A 20490-nucleotide genomic window follows, 5' to 3' on the forward strand; every position below is an offset into this window, starting at 1 on the left:
GAACTACCCTAATTCTTTGGTGTATCCAATATGCATTATATAAGTAAGCCATGGGCTAGAATCTAAAAGTGACTTTATTATAGAGAGATTTAAATTATAACACACAGTCTTTTAGATACAAGAGAGAACATTGAATGAAGACTACCTTCTATTTAAAGGCTAAATATCCAGCTTTGGAAGCCCTTCCTACCCTGTGATAGGAATAGAAGTTTGCCTTCTCTACTTTTTGTGACTTTATTATAGAGAGATTTAAATTATAACACACAGTCTTTTAGATACAAGAGAGAACACTGAATGAAGACTACCTTCTATTTAAAGTCTAAATATCCAGCTTTGGAAGCCCTTCCTACCCTGTGATAGGAATAGAAGTTTGCCTTCTCTACTTTTTGGGGACACTGTATTTTATCACAGCCCACATATTATAATTATGTCGATGTAATAGAAGATCCAATATTCTATTTTTACTTTTTTCTTGCAGCAAAGCCTAGATATCCTTTTCTGATTTTCTGCCTCTCTGCTGAGGAGTTCCCATGTGCCTTTATCTCCACCTTGCTGATATTCACAGAACGCTATCAGGGGGTTTCCCTCGCCCTACCTCACAGCATTCCAATGACCACGTTCTCCTGATTGCTTTCCCAGTCACTATTACAATAGTTCCCCCGCCCTGTGCTGGGCCAAGCACCTGGGATAACAGCAGCTGTGGAGATGCCATCGAACAAGAAGGCTTTTCCAGGCTGTCTTCAAGGCCCAAGCCTAGATGTTTCTCCCAAACAATCTTTTTACTTAAACTGTGCAGCCCCAGTGAGGCTGTAACCTTAAGTAGCTGCTGTCATCTCAGAAACGGGCCTGGAGGGCTGCTTGGGAACCGTCTCACCTCTCCTCAGGGTGCTCCACGAATGTGGCAAGGACTGACTCATCTCCGTCTACATGTTGTTTTCAAGTAACGCACTCAAGTGCAGTCACTGAAGATGTCTGGCCTCTAGCTGGGAAAGGGAGAGAGAAAGGTGTTATGTGGGGACGTTTCAGTGACCACCCCAGACACCTAAAGCTCTGACAGGCTGTGACTGGTGGGGTGCCTCTGACAGGCAGGAGAGTGCCATCTCATGCCGTGGAATGATCACGGGCTTTAGAACCAGGTGGTCTTGGGTTCAGTCCTAACTCCTCCTCCACTAGCTTGTGGTCTGAGACAAGTCATTTTGACCTCTTTGAGTCTTAGTTCCCTCCTCTGTAATGGGGATAATACAAACCACCTTGTGGTACTATGTTGAGGGTTAAATAAGACTATACATTGTAGGCTATATAATGGCCCCAAAGTTATCCAGGTCCCAATCCCCAGGACCTGAGAATATTTTCTTCTATGGTGAAGGAGATTTTGCAGATGTGATGAAGTTAAGGATCATGCAATGGGGATTATTCTGGGTAATCCAGATGTCTCTCACTCCTCTTATTTCCCTCAAGTGCAAGGAGAGGCTTTCTCTGAAGTTCCTTTATCTGCCTAAATATAGATCCTTCAAAAAGGAACTCAATTATCATGAGTCTCCTCCCGGGGAATTTCACTGACCAGGGAAGATTAGCTTATGGGACAGGAGACCCAGGCTCAGGCAGACTTTGTCACAGACTATCACCTATTCTGATGGACTCTTCTGAGACAATTTTATTGCCTGAGAGAATTTTTATCTGCCTCAAAGACAGCCTTGGTTCACTGTGCGCCACCCCAACTCCGGACCCGAAGCCCCTGATCCTTTCTGCAGCTCAGGATGCCTCATTTTGTGTGGGACTCTCGTGCATATGCACATAATTACGATGGCTTTTCTCCTGTCACTCTGCCTCCTGTCACTTTATTTCATAGACTCCATTATCAGACCTGCAGAGAGTAGAAAGTTCTACTCTCCTAGAATCTGGAAGTTTTTTAAAAAAGGGATTTTAGTCCCTGATCTGCCACTGATTGGCGTGTGATCTCAGCTACGTGGTTTCACATCTCTGAGCATCGGCTTCCTCATTTGTAAAATGAGAGGGTTAGGTCAGAAAATTCAATTTCACTGAGATATTTTCATCAAATACTTAATATGTCCCAGCTCCACACTCAACTCTGGGAAGACAAGGACAAATGAAACCCAGCTCTTAGCTTCACGCAGGTGAAGGAGTTCCAGGAGCACAGAAGCGTGTCATGGAAATGACAGACCAGTGGATGGGGCCTGGCCAGGAAGGAAGGGACGTCACACAGAGTGCGTGCAGACTGGATGTCTACCTGAGCAGGGCAGATTCAGTGTGAGTGAAAGCCAAAAAAAGGACACTGCAGTGAGAAGGTGGAATTTCAGGATTCGAACACTTCAGGTATAGAAGAGTTCTGGTTGATGACAAGATGACACTGCACAGGCTTTAAGTTGTGAATGTATGATTGAACAACTCATATTTGAACTCCTACAAGTAACCTCTTAGAATAAAACAAGAAAGTTCACAGCAGTAGTTTACCATTGCCGAGGCTTTTGGTAATCTTTAGAAATCCAAAGTGTAGGCGATTATGCTTTCTGTGTGGGGCTACATTAAAATTGAATCATCAACCCAGGCCACACCAGACCATGTGCTGAACTTAGCCACAACTTCATGTTCATATTGGGTGTTTGGCTGTCAAATACCACAACTTGCTTTAATGCCTATAATATGACAGCATGAAATTTGATAGGTCTTTTTTGTTTCTATTTTAAAAATCTTAATTTTGAAAAAAAAGTTAGACTACAGAAAAGTTGAAAGAATGTACAATAAATGTTTATAAACCCTTTATGCAGATTAACCAATTGTCATAATTTGCTACACTTTTATTTTCTCTCTCTCTCTCTGTACGTGTGTATGTTGACACATACGCATACATAATACCTGTATACACACATACAAATACATAATGTGTATTTTTTTGGTAAACAACTGGAAGGAAGCTGCAGACATTTTGACAGTTCATCTTTAAATATTTCAGCATGCATCTCTGCAGAAAAAGGACATTTTCCTACATAACCACATAATCTTATGATTATCTCATCTAAGAAAATTAACAATAGCTCAATAGTACCATCTAGAATACAGCCCATGTTCATACTCCCCCCAGATGCTTTTTGTGGCACTTTCTCCATGATGGGGATTTTATCACGTTCCATGCCTTGCATTTGGTTGTTGGCTTTCAGCCTCTTTTAGACTGGGCTGGTTCTCCTGCCTTTTTGTTTTAGTTTTTTATGTCCTATTTACATTTTGCTGTGGATTGATTGAATTATATCCCCAAAGTCCATATATTAGAAGCTTAATCTCAATCGTGACTGTTGAGGGTGGGAAATCCTATTATGCTAATTGAAAGTGGGGCCTTGAAGAGGTGATTAGATTGTGGATTTTAGGTCTAAATATACATACAAACGTTAAAGCTTCTACACAATAATATAGAAAATATGTTCATCATCTTAAAGATAGACATATTTCTTAAAGAAATCTAAAAAGTACTAAACACTGATGGAAATATGGAAGTGTTATATTGCATTAATGGAGTCTTTAAAAGATTTTTATTAATGGACTCTAGGCATGCTGCAAAGGGTCTGGAATGTAAAGATATGATAATATCTTGAGGAGAGACAAAGACAGGCCATTCAAAGTAAAGGTTGCCGCCCAGAATGTTTATGGTTAAACAGTTTCTGGAGAAGGATAAAAGGTCACTTGCAAATTAACTTGCATAGCCAGGAGCAATCAGTTTCTGGCATAAGCAGGTTTCGAGGCAGTTATCATGTAAAGCACGGCCATCTGAGCAGATTGTCACGTAGGAGCGGTCTCACAAGAAGGGGTGTGGGGCTTCAGGCCCCCAACATAGGACCGTGTGGTAATGAATGGATTAATAATGGTGGTCACGGGTGTGGTTCTGAGGGCTTTACAAAGGAGAGTGTGTGAGGAGCTCTCTCTCTGCTCTGCCATTTGTCTGTCATGTGAGACCCCTGCATTGCTGTAAAGCCACCTCCAGAGATGATTCCCCAGCTGTGTTCCCTGGACTTTGGACTTCCCAGCCTCTGAAACTATAAGCTGCAAATTTCCTTTTCTTTATAAAATAGTTCCATGGATTATGTTATAAGCAACAGAAATAGACTAATACATCTATAAAGCTTCACTTAAATGGGGGGGGGGAGAAGAAATGTGAGGCTAAGGAGGTATGACTCAGAGTTGAGAGAATACTGAGGTTGCCTCACTGCTTTTTTGGATACCGATCCTGATTTAGGTTCAATGACAATAAAATAAACCCCAACAGTAATCACTGCATTAATTAGCATTGTTGACATTCCTACCTAATTTTCCTACTTCTTAATTAGGCCTTTATTTTAGATGTGTCTCTTTATTTTAATTATATGTAATTGCATACTCTTTAGTTCATTTCATTATGGCTATGAGCAGAGAAGCGCTTTGCCAAAAAGGTGTGTGACTTTCCAAATATTCTCTTTACTATTCTTCTTGGCTGCCAGTGTGTGTAGGGGAAATTAAATTCACACATGCATGTTTTCCACTTTCAACAGGGCCCCTGTTGTGCAAATTGTTCAACATTGCTCCTATTGAGAGATGGGGTCTATGTCATCTCAAAATAGCGTGGGCTTTTGTGACTGTGCAGGTCAATACAGTGTGGTGGGAGTGACATCACGTGACATCTAGGTTTAGGTCATGAAAGAAGATGCGGCTCCCACTTTGCTCTAGGGAATACTTGCTTTTGACACCTTCATCTACCATGAATGCAGCCCAACTGCAGAGAGAGAGAGAGAGAGAGAGAGAGACTGGCCAGTCTCCAGCTGCTTCAGCCTCCACCCCCTGCTTTTCCAGCTCTATCCACCAGCTGATGGGTATTGTTTGAAGCAACTAACTAAGTTTGGGGTGGTTTTTTATGTAGTAATACCAGCAGTCCTTCTTCCTTCCCCTTTGCCTGTGGGGTACTGAATAAGCAAGCTGACAAAGTCCTTGCTATTCTAGGGAAGCCAGCAAGGCTGGCATCCTTTTTGCCTACTTTCCCCTTTTCCCTCCCTTTGAGGTCTGACCTTTGATTGAAACCAGGACCCTGGAAGCTTCCTAAATGAGAAACTTATGTTCTTATTTTGTTGATAAGTAGTTAGCCATGAATCTTCAAGCATCGTGGCAGCTGAAAATGTTCTATAAATAGCTTGGTACCAGATATAATTGATTTAATCAGTATGATTTGTTATTTTCACTGGCTTATAAAAAGGAACCAAAAAATAAACTAGAATGCCTTGCAGGTCAGCAGCCTGCAAGGTTCTCCTGATCCCGTAAAATAAATCGTGTCTTTCTTCATTTCCTACTGTCTCCCCTCGGGGTAATGGTGGACATTTGCCACTCTGGCAAAGCAAAATATTTTGGCCCCAAAATATAATTCTCAACATATTTCAAGATAGCTAATTCAGAGAGACTGGAAAAAAAAAGATTAACTAGAAGTCTGTTTCTTTGTGGAAAGAAATTTACACCTGTAAATACAAACAGCCAGGCTTCTTCTGGGTGCCGCTCCTTGGGCTACTATCGTTTTTGTGAGACTACCTGAAGTATTTTCACCTGCATGCTAGATGTCTCTATGTAATTTTATCTTCTGGCTTCCTTCTTTCACCTGTGACTACATCTCCCCCCAGAACTTGAGAGAAACCTGGTCTCAGGCCTTTTTTCTGGGGCTTCTGCCTCCACCACCTTCTCTCTCTCACGAACACTGGTGTAGAAGCTTTGTTATTCCCATTGGAATTTGGGATGTTACTCTCTTGTGACTCTCCCATGCTTTGCTTTCTCCTAGCATGCTAAATAATACAATCTGTTATGCCTTTTCTTCATATTGATCTAAATTTGTCAGTGATTGTTATTAATGAACCTTCGGGGTTGAAGTTTCTTTTGGCCCCTACACTCTCTTCTAACGTGCTAGACTTCTGTTTTTCTGGTTGGTCTCGTAAATGAAGCGGCTCAGTGATTGAGACGCAGGAATCAGACACAGAGAATGTGTTGTCAGAGGTCATGTCTGAACATGGACCCACCAATCATACGACTGTCCCCAGAACTTTCGTTTGGTTGCCACATGCAATGAAGCCTTAGCCTTCATTTGATTAGTTTAAAAAGGCCATCTTAATAAATAAATAAATATTTTTTGAAAAGGCTATCTTCTCCCAATGTCCCCAGTTCGGAATCTTAACAGACAAGAGCAGTACAAACTAAATCTAATTTAACTTAAACGACTGTGATAGTAAGGGCCTGGCCCTGCCTCGGACATGTTGCCGATGGCCTTCTGGCCTCACTGCTCGCTTTCATCATTAGAAGGACTTTGCTGTCCTTTGGAGGCTCTGTTCTTCCTCTCTGAACTGTGAACAACACCTTTCCTATGTGCTTCACCAGGTGGTTGAGAGAGTCCCTTGAAAGTATATTTAAAAACATTTTGTAAACTGTAACTGTCACTGAGAAGTTATTCATCTGCTTTAATTTCCTCATGAGCAAGGTGGGAATAATGTTATACTACCTTTCCCCGACTCTAGTCAAAACATTGCTGTAAATATCTGATGACACCTAAAGCTACTCAGATTGGGGTGGGGAGGAGAGGCGGGATGGAATATGTTATGTAGATACAGGCTTTCTATTCAACAAATATGCATGGAGTGGCTGCTATAGACAGGCGGTAAGCTAGGTGCTGGGCCGGCTGCAATCAAGAAATGGCCCTTGCTCTCAAAGATCTTGCTGTCCAGCAGAACATCACAGACACGTGAAGAGTCTCTCTCCATACAGCTTATTAAGTGGTAATATTAGAGGAGTAACCAAGGTGAGCTCGGGTCATATGGGGTGGCAATCGGCTGCAATCAAGAAATGGCCCTTGCTCTCAAAGATCTTGCTGTCCAGCAGAACATCACAGGCACGTGAAGAGTCTCTCTCCATACAGCTTATTAAGTGGTAATATTAGAGGAGTAACCAAGGTGAGCTCGGGTCATATGGGGTGGCATATGGGTAGACTGGTGGTGAAGATCATGGAGTCTGCATTTGACTGATGGGGTCTCAATCTGGACCACTTATTGCCATCTGATCTTGGAAAAGTTATTAAGTTCTCCGTGCCTCAGTTTCCTCATTGGTAAAAGGAGAGTAATAACCAACTGTATTAGTTTGCTAGGGCTGCCATAACAATGTATTATGGACTGGGTGGTTTAAACAACAGAAATTAATTTTCTCACAATTTTAGATGCTGGAAGTCTGAGATCAAGGTGTGAGCAGGGTTGGTATCTCCTGAGGCTTCTCTCTTTAGCTGGTAGAAGGTCATCTTCTCTCTGTCCTTCAGTGGCCTTACCCCTGTATGTGTCTGTGTCCTAACTTCCTCTTCATGTAAGGGATACAAGTTATATTGGATTAGGGCCTACCCAAACTATTTAATTTCATTTAATTACCTCTTTAAAGACTCTATTTCCAAATACAGTCACATTCTGAGGTTCTGGGGGTTAGGACATCAACACATGAATTTGAAGCGGACATAATTCAGCCCATAACCCCAACCTGAGAGCACTGTGGAAGGACTACAGGAGACAATATGTGTAAAGCATTTAACACAGTGTCTGGAACACAGAATGAACACTCAATCAGTGTGAGACATTGTTACATGGTGCTGTGGAGCCTCAAGTCATGGGGAAAATCAGGGAAGGCTTCCCCAAGGCAGTGACAACTGAGACAAGCTCTGAAGAATGATAGGAATTAGCAGTTCAAGGGACAAGGTATTGTGAGCGAGATGAGCATATACCCAGCAGAAAAAACACACAGATTCTCTAAATACTGCTTTCTCAACTTTAATGTGCATACAAAGATCTAGGATCCTTGTTAAAATGCAGATTTTTGATTCAGTAGGTTCAGTGCAGAACATTTCCAACAAAGTTCCCAGGGATGCTGGCGAGGCTGGTCCCTGTTCCACACTTCCACTTAGCAAGGCTCTAGCCGGGTGAGAACTCTCGGAAGGAAACTGCAAGCCATTCAACGATGGGGGCATGAAGATTGCAAGGGTGTGGGGGCTGGAAAGTACGGGAGAGGAAGAAAGTAGGAGAGATGAGATCTGATATGTGATCACTGCCCAAGAGACCAAATCACAAAGGGCCTTTTAAACTGAGAAAAGGAAAAAAAAAAAAAAGATTTGGAAGACCCAAGAGGGCTTTAGCTGCCAAGTGGAAAAATGGGTTGAAGGGAAACCCCGCTGGGAGTTGACGGCCCGAAGTAAGATAGTGGCCTTGGGCATAGAGAGAGGTGGAGAGATCCAAGAAATACTGGAAGATGGAATCAACGATTTGGTGACTGGTTTTCTTGCGGGATAGAGGGAAGGGAGGACACAAGCAAGACTTGGCATGAGGATGTCAGGTTGTTTCAGCTGCTACAGTGGACACAACACAACTGAACACGTGGAGGATCGCTGTTCCTCAGCGGCACACACAGGCAGTGTCTCTCTTCTCCATCTTGAACACTTCTGGTAGTTTTGGAAATTGTCAACCTTCTTTCTTCAAACTTCCTTCAAACTGCCTCACATTCTACTAAGTACTCAAGGCCTAGTGGAGAAACACAAAATCAGGAAGGTTAACCTGTACGTCAAAACTGAGCACTCACTCTTGTTTGGTTCAGTCTCTGGAGTTAGTCCTCCCAAATGAGCGGTTCCTCCCCGAGGGCAAGGGCCGTGTCAGCTCTGTCATTTCCATTCCCCACAGTGTTGATGAATGAGAAGGTGCTCAATAAAAGCCAGTTGACTATCTGGTAGAATAACATCTAGATGACAATACATCAGTGCCATTTGTCATCTCATACAATGATGATGATAACGACATCTGTCAGGTGTTGAGTAAGTGTTTTACATTCATTATAAATGCCATCATCTTTGGATGATCATAAGCTCTGAGACTCTTATTTCAGGCAGTTTGGACAAGAATGCATTTGACTACAGCTTCACGGAATTATCGTAAAACGTACAACGGAAACCCATCCGTTGAATGCCACTGCCATCTACTGTTCCTGCGGTAAAGTAACACATCGTGCTTTCCATGCAGCGTTCCCCCACTCCCACGGTCTATTCTTTACTACTGAATTTTTGTTTTCCTCAGATCTCAAAGGGTTTCCATGCTTTGAGCGCCAACTGACAGTAGATGTAATTTTATAACAGTTTCTGGTGTTTCGTTATAACAATATATTGACAGTTTTCTCTAGTGGGCAAGAAGAGTTTATGACTTTATAAAGTATTAGATTCTTAACTCTATTAGGCTGGTTTCAGTAAAACCAGAAGAAAAAGTTCATGGAATTACTGGAAAATTTTTCGTACCTCTAGTAGATGTCATTAAACCTTCCCCATTTTTAAAGTGTCTCCTTTCAAATGACACCTCCGTAACGCTGTCCCTGATTCCTCACTCTGGAAGTGCATTCTCCCTTCCACAACCAGTAATTGTTACACTGAACCACACAAAGACAAAAATTCCAGTTTAAGAAAAAATGGCTTTATAAATCACTTCCCTTTTCTGTTGGTTCCTGTTTTTCTTTTGCATACGAACAAGCTAACCTGGAATCTCTGGGGTTACATCTCACAAAGTGTTTTGAAAGGGACTATTTTAGGAAGGACAGGGACGAAAGCAGGGACAGGATCCATCTTTGGACACGCTGAGACTCCGGCCTCTCAGTGCTCGAGGGTGCGACGCGGCCGGGACCTCAGAGGTGAGTGCGGTGACAGCATGTGTGTGCGTGTGTGCGTGTGTGTCAGCGTGTCTGTGCGGTGACGGCATGTGTGTGCGCGCATGTGACAGCGTGTGTGTGCTCCTGAACGCAGTGACAGAGTGTGCGTGTGAGCGCGGTGATAATGTGTGTGTGGTGTGCGCGTGCGTGACAGCGTGTGCACATGTGGGTGTGCGCGCCTGTGTGTGACTGAAGCCGCACCGGCCGGGACCGAGTGCTCGAGCGCCCCCTGGCGGCACCCGCGGGGCTGCGGCGGATCCCCGGGTGTAGGCTGGAACTGGCCCGCCGCAGGGGTCACCGAGCCCGCCGCGGGGAGGGGCCGGACCGCGTCCCCTGCTCACGCGGGGACCCGCGGGCTCCCCTCTAGCTCAGAGTCACACCTTCCCGTCCACCCGCGGCTTATCGGGTCGGCGCGGCTCGCCCGCTCCTGTGACGAGGGCAGGAAGAGCCCTGGGGAGGCGGCCGCTCGGCAGACGCAGGGCCAGGGGCTTGCGGGGTCGGAACACTTGTCCCCCGGTCCGGCTGTACTTCCGGAGGCGTTTCCCGCGGACCGAGGCAGTGACGCACTTCCGGCGCAGACTCCCCGTCTTCCGGGTTCCGCGCTTCGTCTCTTCCGCCCGTAGTCTCCGGCGGCTGGGCTTGGACGCTACCCTGCGGAGGCCTCGCCCTCGTCCCCTCAGCCCGCCAGCGGAGCCCGGGGCCTGGGTGAGGGAGCGACGCGGCATGGAGTTCGCCGAGCTGATCCCAACACCGCGCGTGGACGGCGTGGCGCTGCACCGGCCCTCGCACGCGGCCGTCGAGGGCACACTGTGCCTCACGGGCCACCACCTGATCCTGTCCTCGCGGCGGGGCGGCGCGGAGGAGCTGTGNTTACTACTGAATTTTTGTTTTCCTCAGATCTCAAAGGGTTTCCATGCTTTGAGCGCCAACTCACAGTAAATGTAATTTTTTTTTAACAGTTTCTGGTGTTTCATTATAACGATATATTGACAGTTTTCTCTAGTGGGCAAGAAGAGTTTATGACTTTATAAAGTATTAGATTCTTAACTCTATTAGGCTGGTTTCAGTAAAACCAGAAGAAAAAGTTCATGGAATTACTGGAGAATTTTTCGTACCTCTAGTAGATGTCATTAAACCTTCCCCATTTTTAAAGAGTCTCCTTTCAAATGACATCTCCGTAACGCTGTCCCTGATTCCTCACTCTGGAAGTGCATTCTCCCTTCCACAACCAGTAATTGTTACACTGAACCACACATAGACAAAAATTCCAGTTTAAGAAAAAATGGCTTTATAAATCACTTCCCTTTTCTGTTGGTTCTTGTTTTTCTTTTGCATACGAACAAGCTAACCTGGAATCTCTGGGGTTACATCTCACAAAGTGTTTTGAAAGGGACTATTTTAGGAAGGACAGGGACGAAAGCAGGGACAGGATCCATCTTTGGACACGCTGAGACTCCGGCCTTTCAGTGCTCGAGGGTGCGACGCGGCCGGGACCTCAGAGGTGAGTGCGGTGACAGCATGTGTGTGCGTGTGTGACAGCGTGTCTGTGCGGTGACGGCATGTGTGTGCGCGCATGTGACAGCGTGTGTGTGCTCCTGAACGCAGTGACAGAGTGTGCGTGTGAGCGCGGTGATAATGTGTGTGTGGTGTGCGCGTGCGTGACAGCGTGTGCACATGTGGGTGTGCGCGCCTGTGTGTGACTGAAGCCGCACCGGCCGGGACCGAGTGCTCGAGCGCCCCCTGGCGGCACCCGCGGGGCTGCGGCGGATCCCCGGGTGTAGGCTGGAACTGGCCCGCCGCAGGGGTCACCGAGCCCGCCGCGGGGAGGGGCCGGACCGCGTCCCCTGCTCACGCGGGGACCCGCGGGCTCCCCTCTAGCTCAGAGTCACACCTTCCCGTCCACCCGCGGCTTATCGGGTCGGCGCGGCTCGCCCGCTCCTGTGACGAGGGCAGGAAGAGCCCTGGGGAGGCGGCCGCTCGGCAGAGGCAGGGCCAGGGGCTTGCGGGGTCGGAACACTTGTCCCCCGGTCCGGCTGTGCTTCCGGAGGCGTTTCCCGCGGACCGAGGCAGTGACGCACTTCCGGCGCAGACTCCCCGTCTTCCGGGTTCCGCGCTTCGTCTCTTCCGCCCGTAGTCTCCGGCGGCTGGGCTTGGACGCTACCCTGCGGAGGCCTCGCCCTCGTCCCCTCAGCCCGCCAGCGGAGCCCGGGGCCTGGGTGAGGGAGCGACGCGGCATGGAGTTCGCCGAGCTGATCCCAACACCGCGCGTGGACGGCGTGGCGCTGCACCGGCCCTCGCACGCGGCCGTCGAGGGCACACTGTGCCTCACGGGCCACCACCTGATCCTGTCCTCGCGGCGGGGCGGCGCGGAGGAGCTGTGGCTGCTGCACGCCAACGTGGATGCCATCGACAGGCGGTGAGTCGTGCGCGAGTGTGGACGGCCGGGGTCGGGAAGTGGGAGGTCGTGCGCGCGAGTGTGGACCGCCCCGGCCTGCGCTCGCCCCGAGTCCCCCAGACGCCGAGACCCTGGCCGCATTCTCAAGCAGGGCTCTCCCGGGACCCCTCGGCCGCTGGTCCGGTGTGGCAGCTGTCGCGGTCTCGATGTCCTGCTGCCTCTCTCTGTCCCGCCCTCTCTCTCTGTGGACCTTCCTACTGACCGACCCTCACTGCTCGTGCCCCTGTCCACCTGGCAGCGTCTCGTCTCCGCAGCTTACTGACTCTCTTCCTTCGTGTAGACAGGCTCACTGCTCCCGAGCTTGTTAAACTTTATCAAGTGCCTTTATGTCCCAGACGTTTTGTGAGGTGCTGAGAACACTGAGACGGGTGAGGAACCGTTTTCGTCTTCTAGAAGTGCACAGGCTCTCATCTGACTGTTCTTGTCTGTCAGTGCTCAGTGTGACCAGTACAACTGCTGGCTCCTTCACGGGGGCTTCTGCTTAAGTGCCTTTATGTCCCAGACGTTTTGTGAAGTGCTGAGAACACTGAGACGGGTGAGGCACCGTTCTCGTCTTCTAGAAGTGCACAGGCTCTCATCTGACTGTTCCTTGTCTGTCAGTGCTCAGTGTGACCAGTACAACTGCTGGCTCCTTCACGGGGGCTTCTGCTGATCTCACAGCTGGTAGTAATTCCCTCCCCTTGAAATCCCACAGCTCTTGAATTATACCCCCTTCATAAGTGTATATTCAAATGTATGTCGATAGTCACACATATGATAGCCCTTTGAAGCCAGAACTCACATTCGATTCCTTTTTATCTCCTTCAGAACTCGTAACTGTGGTTTAGGCAGAAAGTCACGTGAGAAGTGAAAGAAGGGTTGTCCACTGAATGGTAGAATGCAAATTAGTAGTCTCTCCGTGACCATCAAGTCTTTTCTTTCTTTACCTCTTTTTATGGTTACTTTTTACTCATTCATTTCCTCCTATTTACTTAGCATTTGCTAGGTGTTGGCCTGGTAGGCATAAGGAAGTATGTATGACATAGACCTTTTAATCTGTTGGGGGGAAATGACAAGCTTTCCACACATTTATCCTTTTTCTGGGAAGCAGCATGGTATACTGGAAAGAGCATGAGCTCGGTGATCAGATCAGAGTTTGTTTGATTTTTGTTTTTGAGAAATGTTTACTTCCATTTGTCTTCCACGTGCAGATGCAGTGGTGACTGGGACAGAGGGGGAGCTTTGGTACTAGTGGGGGAGATGGACAGTCAAATAAATCAACAGGTAAATATATTACAGTGTAAGGTGATAAATGGCAGGGAGGAAAATGAAGGATAAAGGATGCCAGGAGGAAGTATCTTTAGAAAAGATTTTAGAGAAGGCAAGAGTTATTTGAATAGAGATGTGAATGAAGGGAGGAAGTTAGTAATGAATATCTGAGGGAAGGGGTTTGCAGCCATAGGGAGGAGCAGGTGCAGAGACCCTGAGATGGGCGGTGCTTGACCTGACCAGAGAGGCCAGCGTAGCTGGAGGGCACTGAGCTGAGGGTGGGGGTTAGGGACTGTGGTTGGAGGGATGCGCAGAGGCCGGTGCATGGAGGGCCTTGTAGGCCATTGTAATGCTTTTCAGGGGAGCCCTTGGAGAGTTGAAAGCAGAGAAGTAGCAGCTGGTAGACTATTTAGAAGATGATTCTGGTGGCTGGCAGAAGATGGATAGTAGAGCAGCAGGAGCAGAAGCAGCAGGCCCAGGTAGGACCCTTGTGTTGTTCAGATAAAAGATGATGGTGACTTGGAGTGGAAGCAGCAGTGTGGCCACAAGTAGTCAGATTTGGGATGGATTTTAAGGTTGAGCTGCCATGCCTTGCTGGTGAATTACAAATGGGATGAGAGAGAAAGAGAAGATCATTAAGGATGACCTCTTCAGTTCTGTCTCTTATTAGATAGGTGCCCTCAGACAAGCACTTAACCTGTCTGACCCTCATTTCTGTCTCATAAGAGAATGATAACCCCTCTCACATGGAATAGTAACATCTTGGAATAATGCTTTGCAAGTCTGTAGAATTCTTTTATTGCTGATGTCATTTTATCTGATACTTTCAGCACGCAGAGTTGTACACAAGTTGTACAATAATCCCTGTTTTTCTTTCATGGATCTCGGATACAGAAAATTGAGTTCATCTACTTAGTTGATGACTTCGTCATTTGCGTGACTGATTCATTGTTTTTACTTTATTCCTACTTTTCACTCCCGTTTCCCACATCATCCGCAGTTCCTGTAGGCAGCCATGTTAAATGTTGCTATAAAATTGATAGCACTGTTGTGTGTGGGTGTGTGCGCACATGCATGTGAGTTTAATTTACCTGATTGGGATTGTGCTGTAGATCTTCTGTTTCTTTATATTTTCGCTTAATACTCTTTTTCAGAATCTCTTCATATTGCTGTATGTACGTCCATTTTACTGCTTCTAACTGCCCCAGAGAATTCCAAAGTATCTAAAACATTTTATTTATTGTACTTTTTAGATAACCTCCAACTCCCTGCTGGCACAAACAACTGTGATAAACACACTCATTTGTGCTCCAGTATAGTCTTGTGCAAGAGGTCTGTTGTGATTGTGCCCAGGAGACGGGACTGAGCCATGGAGTAAGAACATATCTCACTTCACAAATGGATGCCAGGTTCCTTTCCAAAGTGACGATTCTGGTTTGCCCTCCCACCTGGAGCAGGAGAGAATGCGCCACATTCTTACCAACCTTTGTGTTATTGTTTTTCTAACTTTTGCCAGTCTGAAGATTGTGAAATAATATTGAAACAGAGTAAGGCTAGGCCTGTGAACCAAACTGACTCCATTTTCCCTGCAGAGGGCACTTTGTCACTTTTCCACAATTGGTCATGAGACCCGCCCCCCCAGGGCACATGATTACCCCATGGCCCACCCTGATAAAATAAACAGGTAAGAGGGGAAGGGATATTCACTGAGTTGCAAAACTCCTCCCCAAGGCTTGTGTACTGTAATTGTAAAAATTAAATTACAGATTAACCTTAAGACCTCTTTAGGAATGCCCACATGTGCACAAAGCTTCAAGGTGACCAGTGACCCTCTGGGGATCTGCCTTCTTGGGCCTACTGAGCAGGCACAAGGACCAAAGCCCTAGTTAAGCATGCATCCATGACACAGCCGGGAAGAGCAGAACTGACCACCTTCAGTGATGGTGGCCTGTACCCCGTAACTCCTTTCCCCGTAAAAGACCTTAACAGCTCTCTTCTGGGGGCTAGCTTTCCTGTAGCTACCCCCTTATGCATAAGTCTATCCCCTCTTTTAATAATGACCACCTTCAGTGATGGTGGCCTGTACCCCGTAACTCCTTTCCCCGTAAAAGACCTTAACAGCTCTCCTCTGGGGGCTAGCTTTCCTGTAGCTACCCCCTTATGCATAAGTCTATCCCCTCTTTTAATAAAGTGTTGTTTGCTTTACCCCTGGGTGCATCGTTCATCTCTGTGACCCAAGAGCCTAATTTGGTAAAAGCCAGGAGGTAAGGGGACTCTGGGTGCCTGGAATGTCCCTGGGATATTCCCCATGGAGCACATGTGCTGCTCTGATATCTGCACCAGTGAAAATTAGAAAGCCTTAGGCACCAGAGGAGACTCTAGCTGCAAGAGGCAAGTGATCACTGGGACTTTTTTGCTCCCTTGTCTCTGCTGCTGGTAAGTCTCTCCTGGAGCCCCTGGCCTAAATTCTGACAAGACAACATTTTATTCTCTTTTACTCTCCTTTTTCTCTCTCTTTTCTTCCTCTTTAAAGTGACTGCCAAACATCTACAGCTTAAACTCCTCTCAACCTCTGAGATGCATGCTCCCTCTGGCAGGCAATGGCTTGCCCTGATGGGTGACTAACAGAGGGGGGAAGGCCAGTCCTACACCATGAAGATCTTGCTTGAGCAGGGCCCCCCTGATGGGGGATTCATGAGAGTGATGGGGATTCATTCCCACGCCGTGCAGTGGCTGGAAGTCCGGAAGCCACTAAAAGTCTCTTACCTTTCTCTGATTTTTTGAGCCCTCTCCTACTGTTCTGTATAGGCGCACCCTGGAGGACTCCTGGCTATGCTTTGTTTCTCTGATTTAAGTCTAGGTGGTATATTTCTTCTTCGTGCCAACAACAGTGGGGAGAACCACTTTTATCAATTACTGTATCAGTGGAATAGGTTGGCCCTGCCAATTGGGACTAGGATAAAGTGGACCCCACTGTGCCTCTTTACTTTATTCCTACTTTTCACTCCCGTTTCCCACATCATCCGCAGTTCCTGTAGGCAGCCATGTTAAATGTTGCTATAAAATTGATAGCACTGTTGTGTGTGGGTGTGTGCGCACATGCATGTGAGTTTAATTTACCTGATTGGGATTGTGCTGTAGATCTTCTGTTTCTTTATATTTTCGCTTAATACTCTTTTTCAGAATCTCTTCATATTGCTGTATGTACGTCCATTTTACTGCTTCTAACTGCCCCAGAGAATTCCAAAGTATCTAAAACATTTTATTTATTGTACTTTTTAGATAACCTCCAACTCCCTGCTGGCACAAACAACTGTGATAAACACACTCATTTGTGCTCCAGTATAGTCTTGTGCAAGAGGTCTGTTGTGATTGTGCCCAGGAGACGGGACTGAGCCATGGAGTAAGAACATATCTCACTTCACAAATGGATGCCAGGTTCCTTTCCAAAGTGACGATTCTGGTTTGCCCTCCCACCTGGAGCAGGAGAGAATGCGCCACATTCTTACCAACCTTTGTGTTATTGTTTTTCTAACTTTTGCCAGTCTGAAGATTGTGAAATAATATTGAAACAGAGTAAGGCTAGGCCTGTGAACCAAACTGACTCCATTTTCCCTGCAGAGGGCACTTTGTCACTTTTCCACAATTGGTCATGAGACCCGCCCCCCCAGGGCACATGATTACCCCATGGCCCACCCTGATAAAATAAACAGGTAAGAGGGGAAGGGATATTCACTGAGTTGCAAAACTCCTCCCCAAGGCTTGTGTACTGTAATTGTAAAAATTAAATTACAGATTAACCTTAAGACCTCTTTAGGAATGCCCACATGTGCACAAAGCTTCAAGGTGACCAGTGACCCTCTGGGGATCTGCCTTCTTGGGCCTACTGAGCAGGCACAAGGACCAAAGCCCTAGTTAAGCATGCATCCATGACACAGCCGGGAAGAGCAGAACTGACCACCTTCAGTGATGGTGGCCTGTACCCCGTAACTCCTTTCCCCGTAAAAGACCTTAACAGCTCTCCTCTGGGGGCTAGCTTTCCTGTAGCTACCCCCTTATGCATAAGTCTATCCCCTCTTTTAATAAAGTGTTGTTTGCTTTACCCCTGGGTGCATCGTTCATCTCTAAAATAGATGATTTGGAAATTTACAAGCAGATAACTATGTATGTCTCCATCTTTTACATACTATTCTTTTCTTTTTACGGAGAATTTGATGTATTTTATATCCGGCTCAAGCAGAATAAGAGTGTGACTTTTAAAACAGCTTTATTGATGTACAGTTGACATATAGTAAACTATACACATTAGAAGTGTAAAATATGATATATTTTGACGTATATACATGCCCCTGAAACCATCATCATATCAAGATAATGAACTTATTACCCCCAAAAGTTTCCTGGTGCCTTTTGTAATCCCTTTCTTCCTCCTTTCCCAGGCAGCCACAGATTAATCTGCATTTTCCAGAAATTTGTATCACAATCATAGATCATGCAGTACTCTTTTTTTCTCTTGATTTCACTCAGCATAATTATTTTGAGATTGATCTTGTTGTTGTGTATATTAATAGTTTGTTCCTTTTATTGCTGAGGAGTATTACATTGTGTAGTATTCCACAATTTATTTATTCACTTGCTCGGAATTTGGGTTGTTTCTAGTTTGGGGCTATTAAATAAAGCTGTTGTGAATATTCTTGCACAAGTCTTTGTATAAGCATATGGTTTATTTTCTCATGGGTATTTACCCACTAGTGGAATGGCTGGATCAGATGTAGGTGTATGTTTAACTTTGTAAGAAACTAGGCTTCTGGTCAAGATGGTGGAATAGATGGTCCCCAGTGTCACTCCCTCCCACAAATCAACCAATTTACAACTATAAAAAAGCAACAACAGCCAAGNATCAGGGCAAGCCATTGCCTGCCAGAGGGAGCATGCATCTCAGAGGTTGAGAGGAGTTTAAGCTGTAGATGTTTGGCAGTCACTTTAAAGAGGAAGAAAAGAGAGAGAAAAAGTAGAGTAAAAGCCAGGAGGTAAGGGGACTCTGGGTGCCTGGAATGTCCCTGGGATATTCCCCATGGAGCACATGTGCTGCTCTGATATCTGCACCAGTGAAAATTAGAAAGCCTTAGGCACCAGAGGAGACTCTAGCTGCAAGAGGCAAGTGATCACTGGGACTTTTTTGCTCCCTTGTCTCTGCTGCTGGTAAGTCTCTCCTGGAGCCCCTGGCCTAAATTCTGACAAGACAACATTTTATTCTCTTTTACTCTACTTTTTCTCTCTCTTTTCTTCCTCTTTAAAGTGACTGCCAAACATCTACAGCTTAAACTCCTCTCAACCTGTGAGATGCATGCTCCCTCTGGCAGGCAATGGCTTGCCCTGATGGGTGACTAACAGAGGGGGGAAGGCCAGTCCTACACCATGAAGATTTTGCTTGAGCAGGGCCCCCCTGATGGGGGATTCATGAGAGTGATGGGGATTCATTCCCACGCCGTGCAGTGGCTGGAAGTCCGGAAGCCACTAAAAGTCTCTTACCTTTCTCTGATTTTTTGAGCCCTCTCCTACTGTTCTGTATAGGCGCACCCTGGAGGACTCCTGGCTATGCTTTGTTTCTCTGATTTAAGTCTAGGTGGTATATTTCTTCTTCGTGCCAACAACAGTGGGGAGAACCACTTTTATCAATTACTGTATCAGTGGAATAGGTTGGCCCTGCCAATTGGGACTAGGATAAAGTGGACCCCACTGTGCCTCTTTACTTTATTCCTACTTTTCACTCCCGTTTCCCACATCATCCGCAGTTCCTGTAGGCAGCCATGTTAAATGTTGCTATAAAATTGATAGCACTGTTGTGTGTGGGTGTGTGCGCACATGCATGTGAGTTTAATTTACCTGATTGGGATTGTGCTGTAGATCTTCTGTTTCTTTATATTTTCGCTTAATACTCTTTTTCAGAATCTCTTCATATTGCTGTATGTACGTCCATTTTACTGCTTCTAACTGCCCCAGAGAATTCCAAAGTATCTAAAACATTTTATTTATTGTACTTTTTAGATAACCTCCAACTCCCTGCTGGCACAAACAACTGTGATAAACACACTCATTTGTGCTCCAGTATAGTCTTGTGCAAGAGGTCTGTTGTGATTGTGCCCAGGAGACGGGACTGAGCCATGGAGTAAGAACATATCTCACTTCACAAATGGATGCCAGGTTCCTTTCCAAAGTGACGATTCTGGTTTGCCCTCCCACCTGGAGCAGGAGAGAATGCGCCACATTCTTACCAACCTTTGTGTTATTGTTTTTCTAACTTTTGCCAGTCTGAAGATTGTGAAATAATATTGAAACAGAGTAAGGCTAGGCCTGTGAACCAAACTGACTCCATTTTCCCTGCAGAGGGCACTTTGTCACTTTTCCACAATTGGTCATGAGACCCGCCCCCCCAGGGCACATGATTACCCCATGGCCCACCCTGATAAAATAAACAGGTAAGAGGGGAAGGGATATTCACTGAGTTGCAAAACTCCTCCCCAAGGCTTGTGTACTGTAATTGTAAAAATTAAATTACAGATTAACCTTAAGACCTCTTTAGGAATGCCCACATGTGCACAAAGCTTCAAGGTGACCAGTGACCCTCTGGGGATCTGCCTTCTTGGGCCTACTGAGCAGGCACAAGGACCAAAGCCCTAGTTAAGCATGCATCCATGACACAGCCGGGAAGAGCAGAACTGACCACCTTCAGTGATGGTGGCCTGTACCCCGTAACTCCTTTCCCCGTAAAAGACCTTAACAGCTCTCCTCTGGGGGCTAGCTTTCCTGTAGCTACCCCCTTATGCATAAGTCTATCCCCTCTTTTAATAAAGTGTTGTTTGCTTTACCCCTGGGTGCATCGTTCATCTCTATGACCCAAGAGCCTAATTTGGTAAAAGCCAGGAGGTAAGGGGACTCTGGGTGCCTGGAATGTCCCTGGGATATTCCCCATGGAGCACATGTGCTGCTCTGATATCTGCACCAGTGAAAATTAGAAAGCCTTAGGCACCAGAGGAGACTCTAGCTGCAAGAGGCAAGTGATC

At 46.1% G+C, this 20490-nt stretch overlaps 1 protein-coding gene across 1 annotated transcript in view; it reads left to right on the forward strand.

Annotated features, from left to right (window-relative positions):
• Window positions 1-11957: 11957 nt before the first annotated feature.
• The window catches only part of MTMR9 (myotubularin related protein 9), a 52544-nt gene continuing 44011 nt past the window's right edge, over window positions 11958-20490 (forward strand). Inside the window, exons 1-3 of the mRNA XM_008579866.1 lie at window positions 11958-12139; window positions 12239-12301; window positions 12611-12713. Coding sequence (XP_008578088.1) covers window positions 11958-12139; window positions 12239-12301; window positions 12611-12713 — 348 coding nt within the window. The remainder of the gene's footprint in view (window positions 12140-12238; window positions 12302-12610; window positions 12714-20490) is intronic.

The sequence above is a fragment of the Galeopterus variegatus genome, unplaced genomic scaffold, assembly GCF_000696425.1.
Source record: "Galeopterus variegatus unplaced genomic scaffold, G_variegatus-3.0.2 Scaffold1969, whole genome shotgun sequence".
Lineage (NCBI taxonomy): Eukaryota > Metazoa > Chordata > Mammalia > Dermoptera > Cynocephalidae > Galeopterus > Galeopterus variegatus.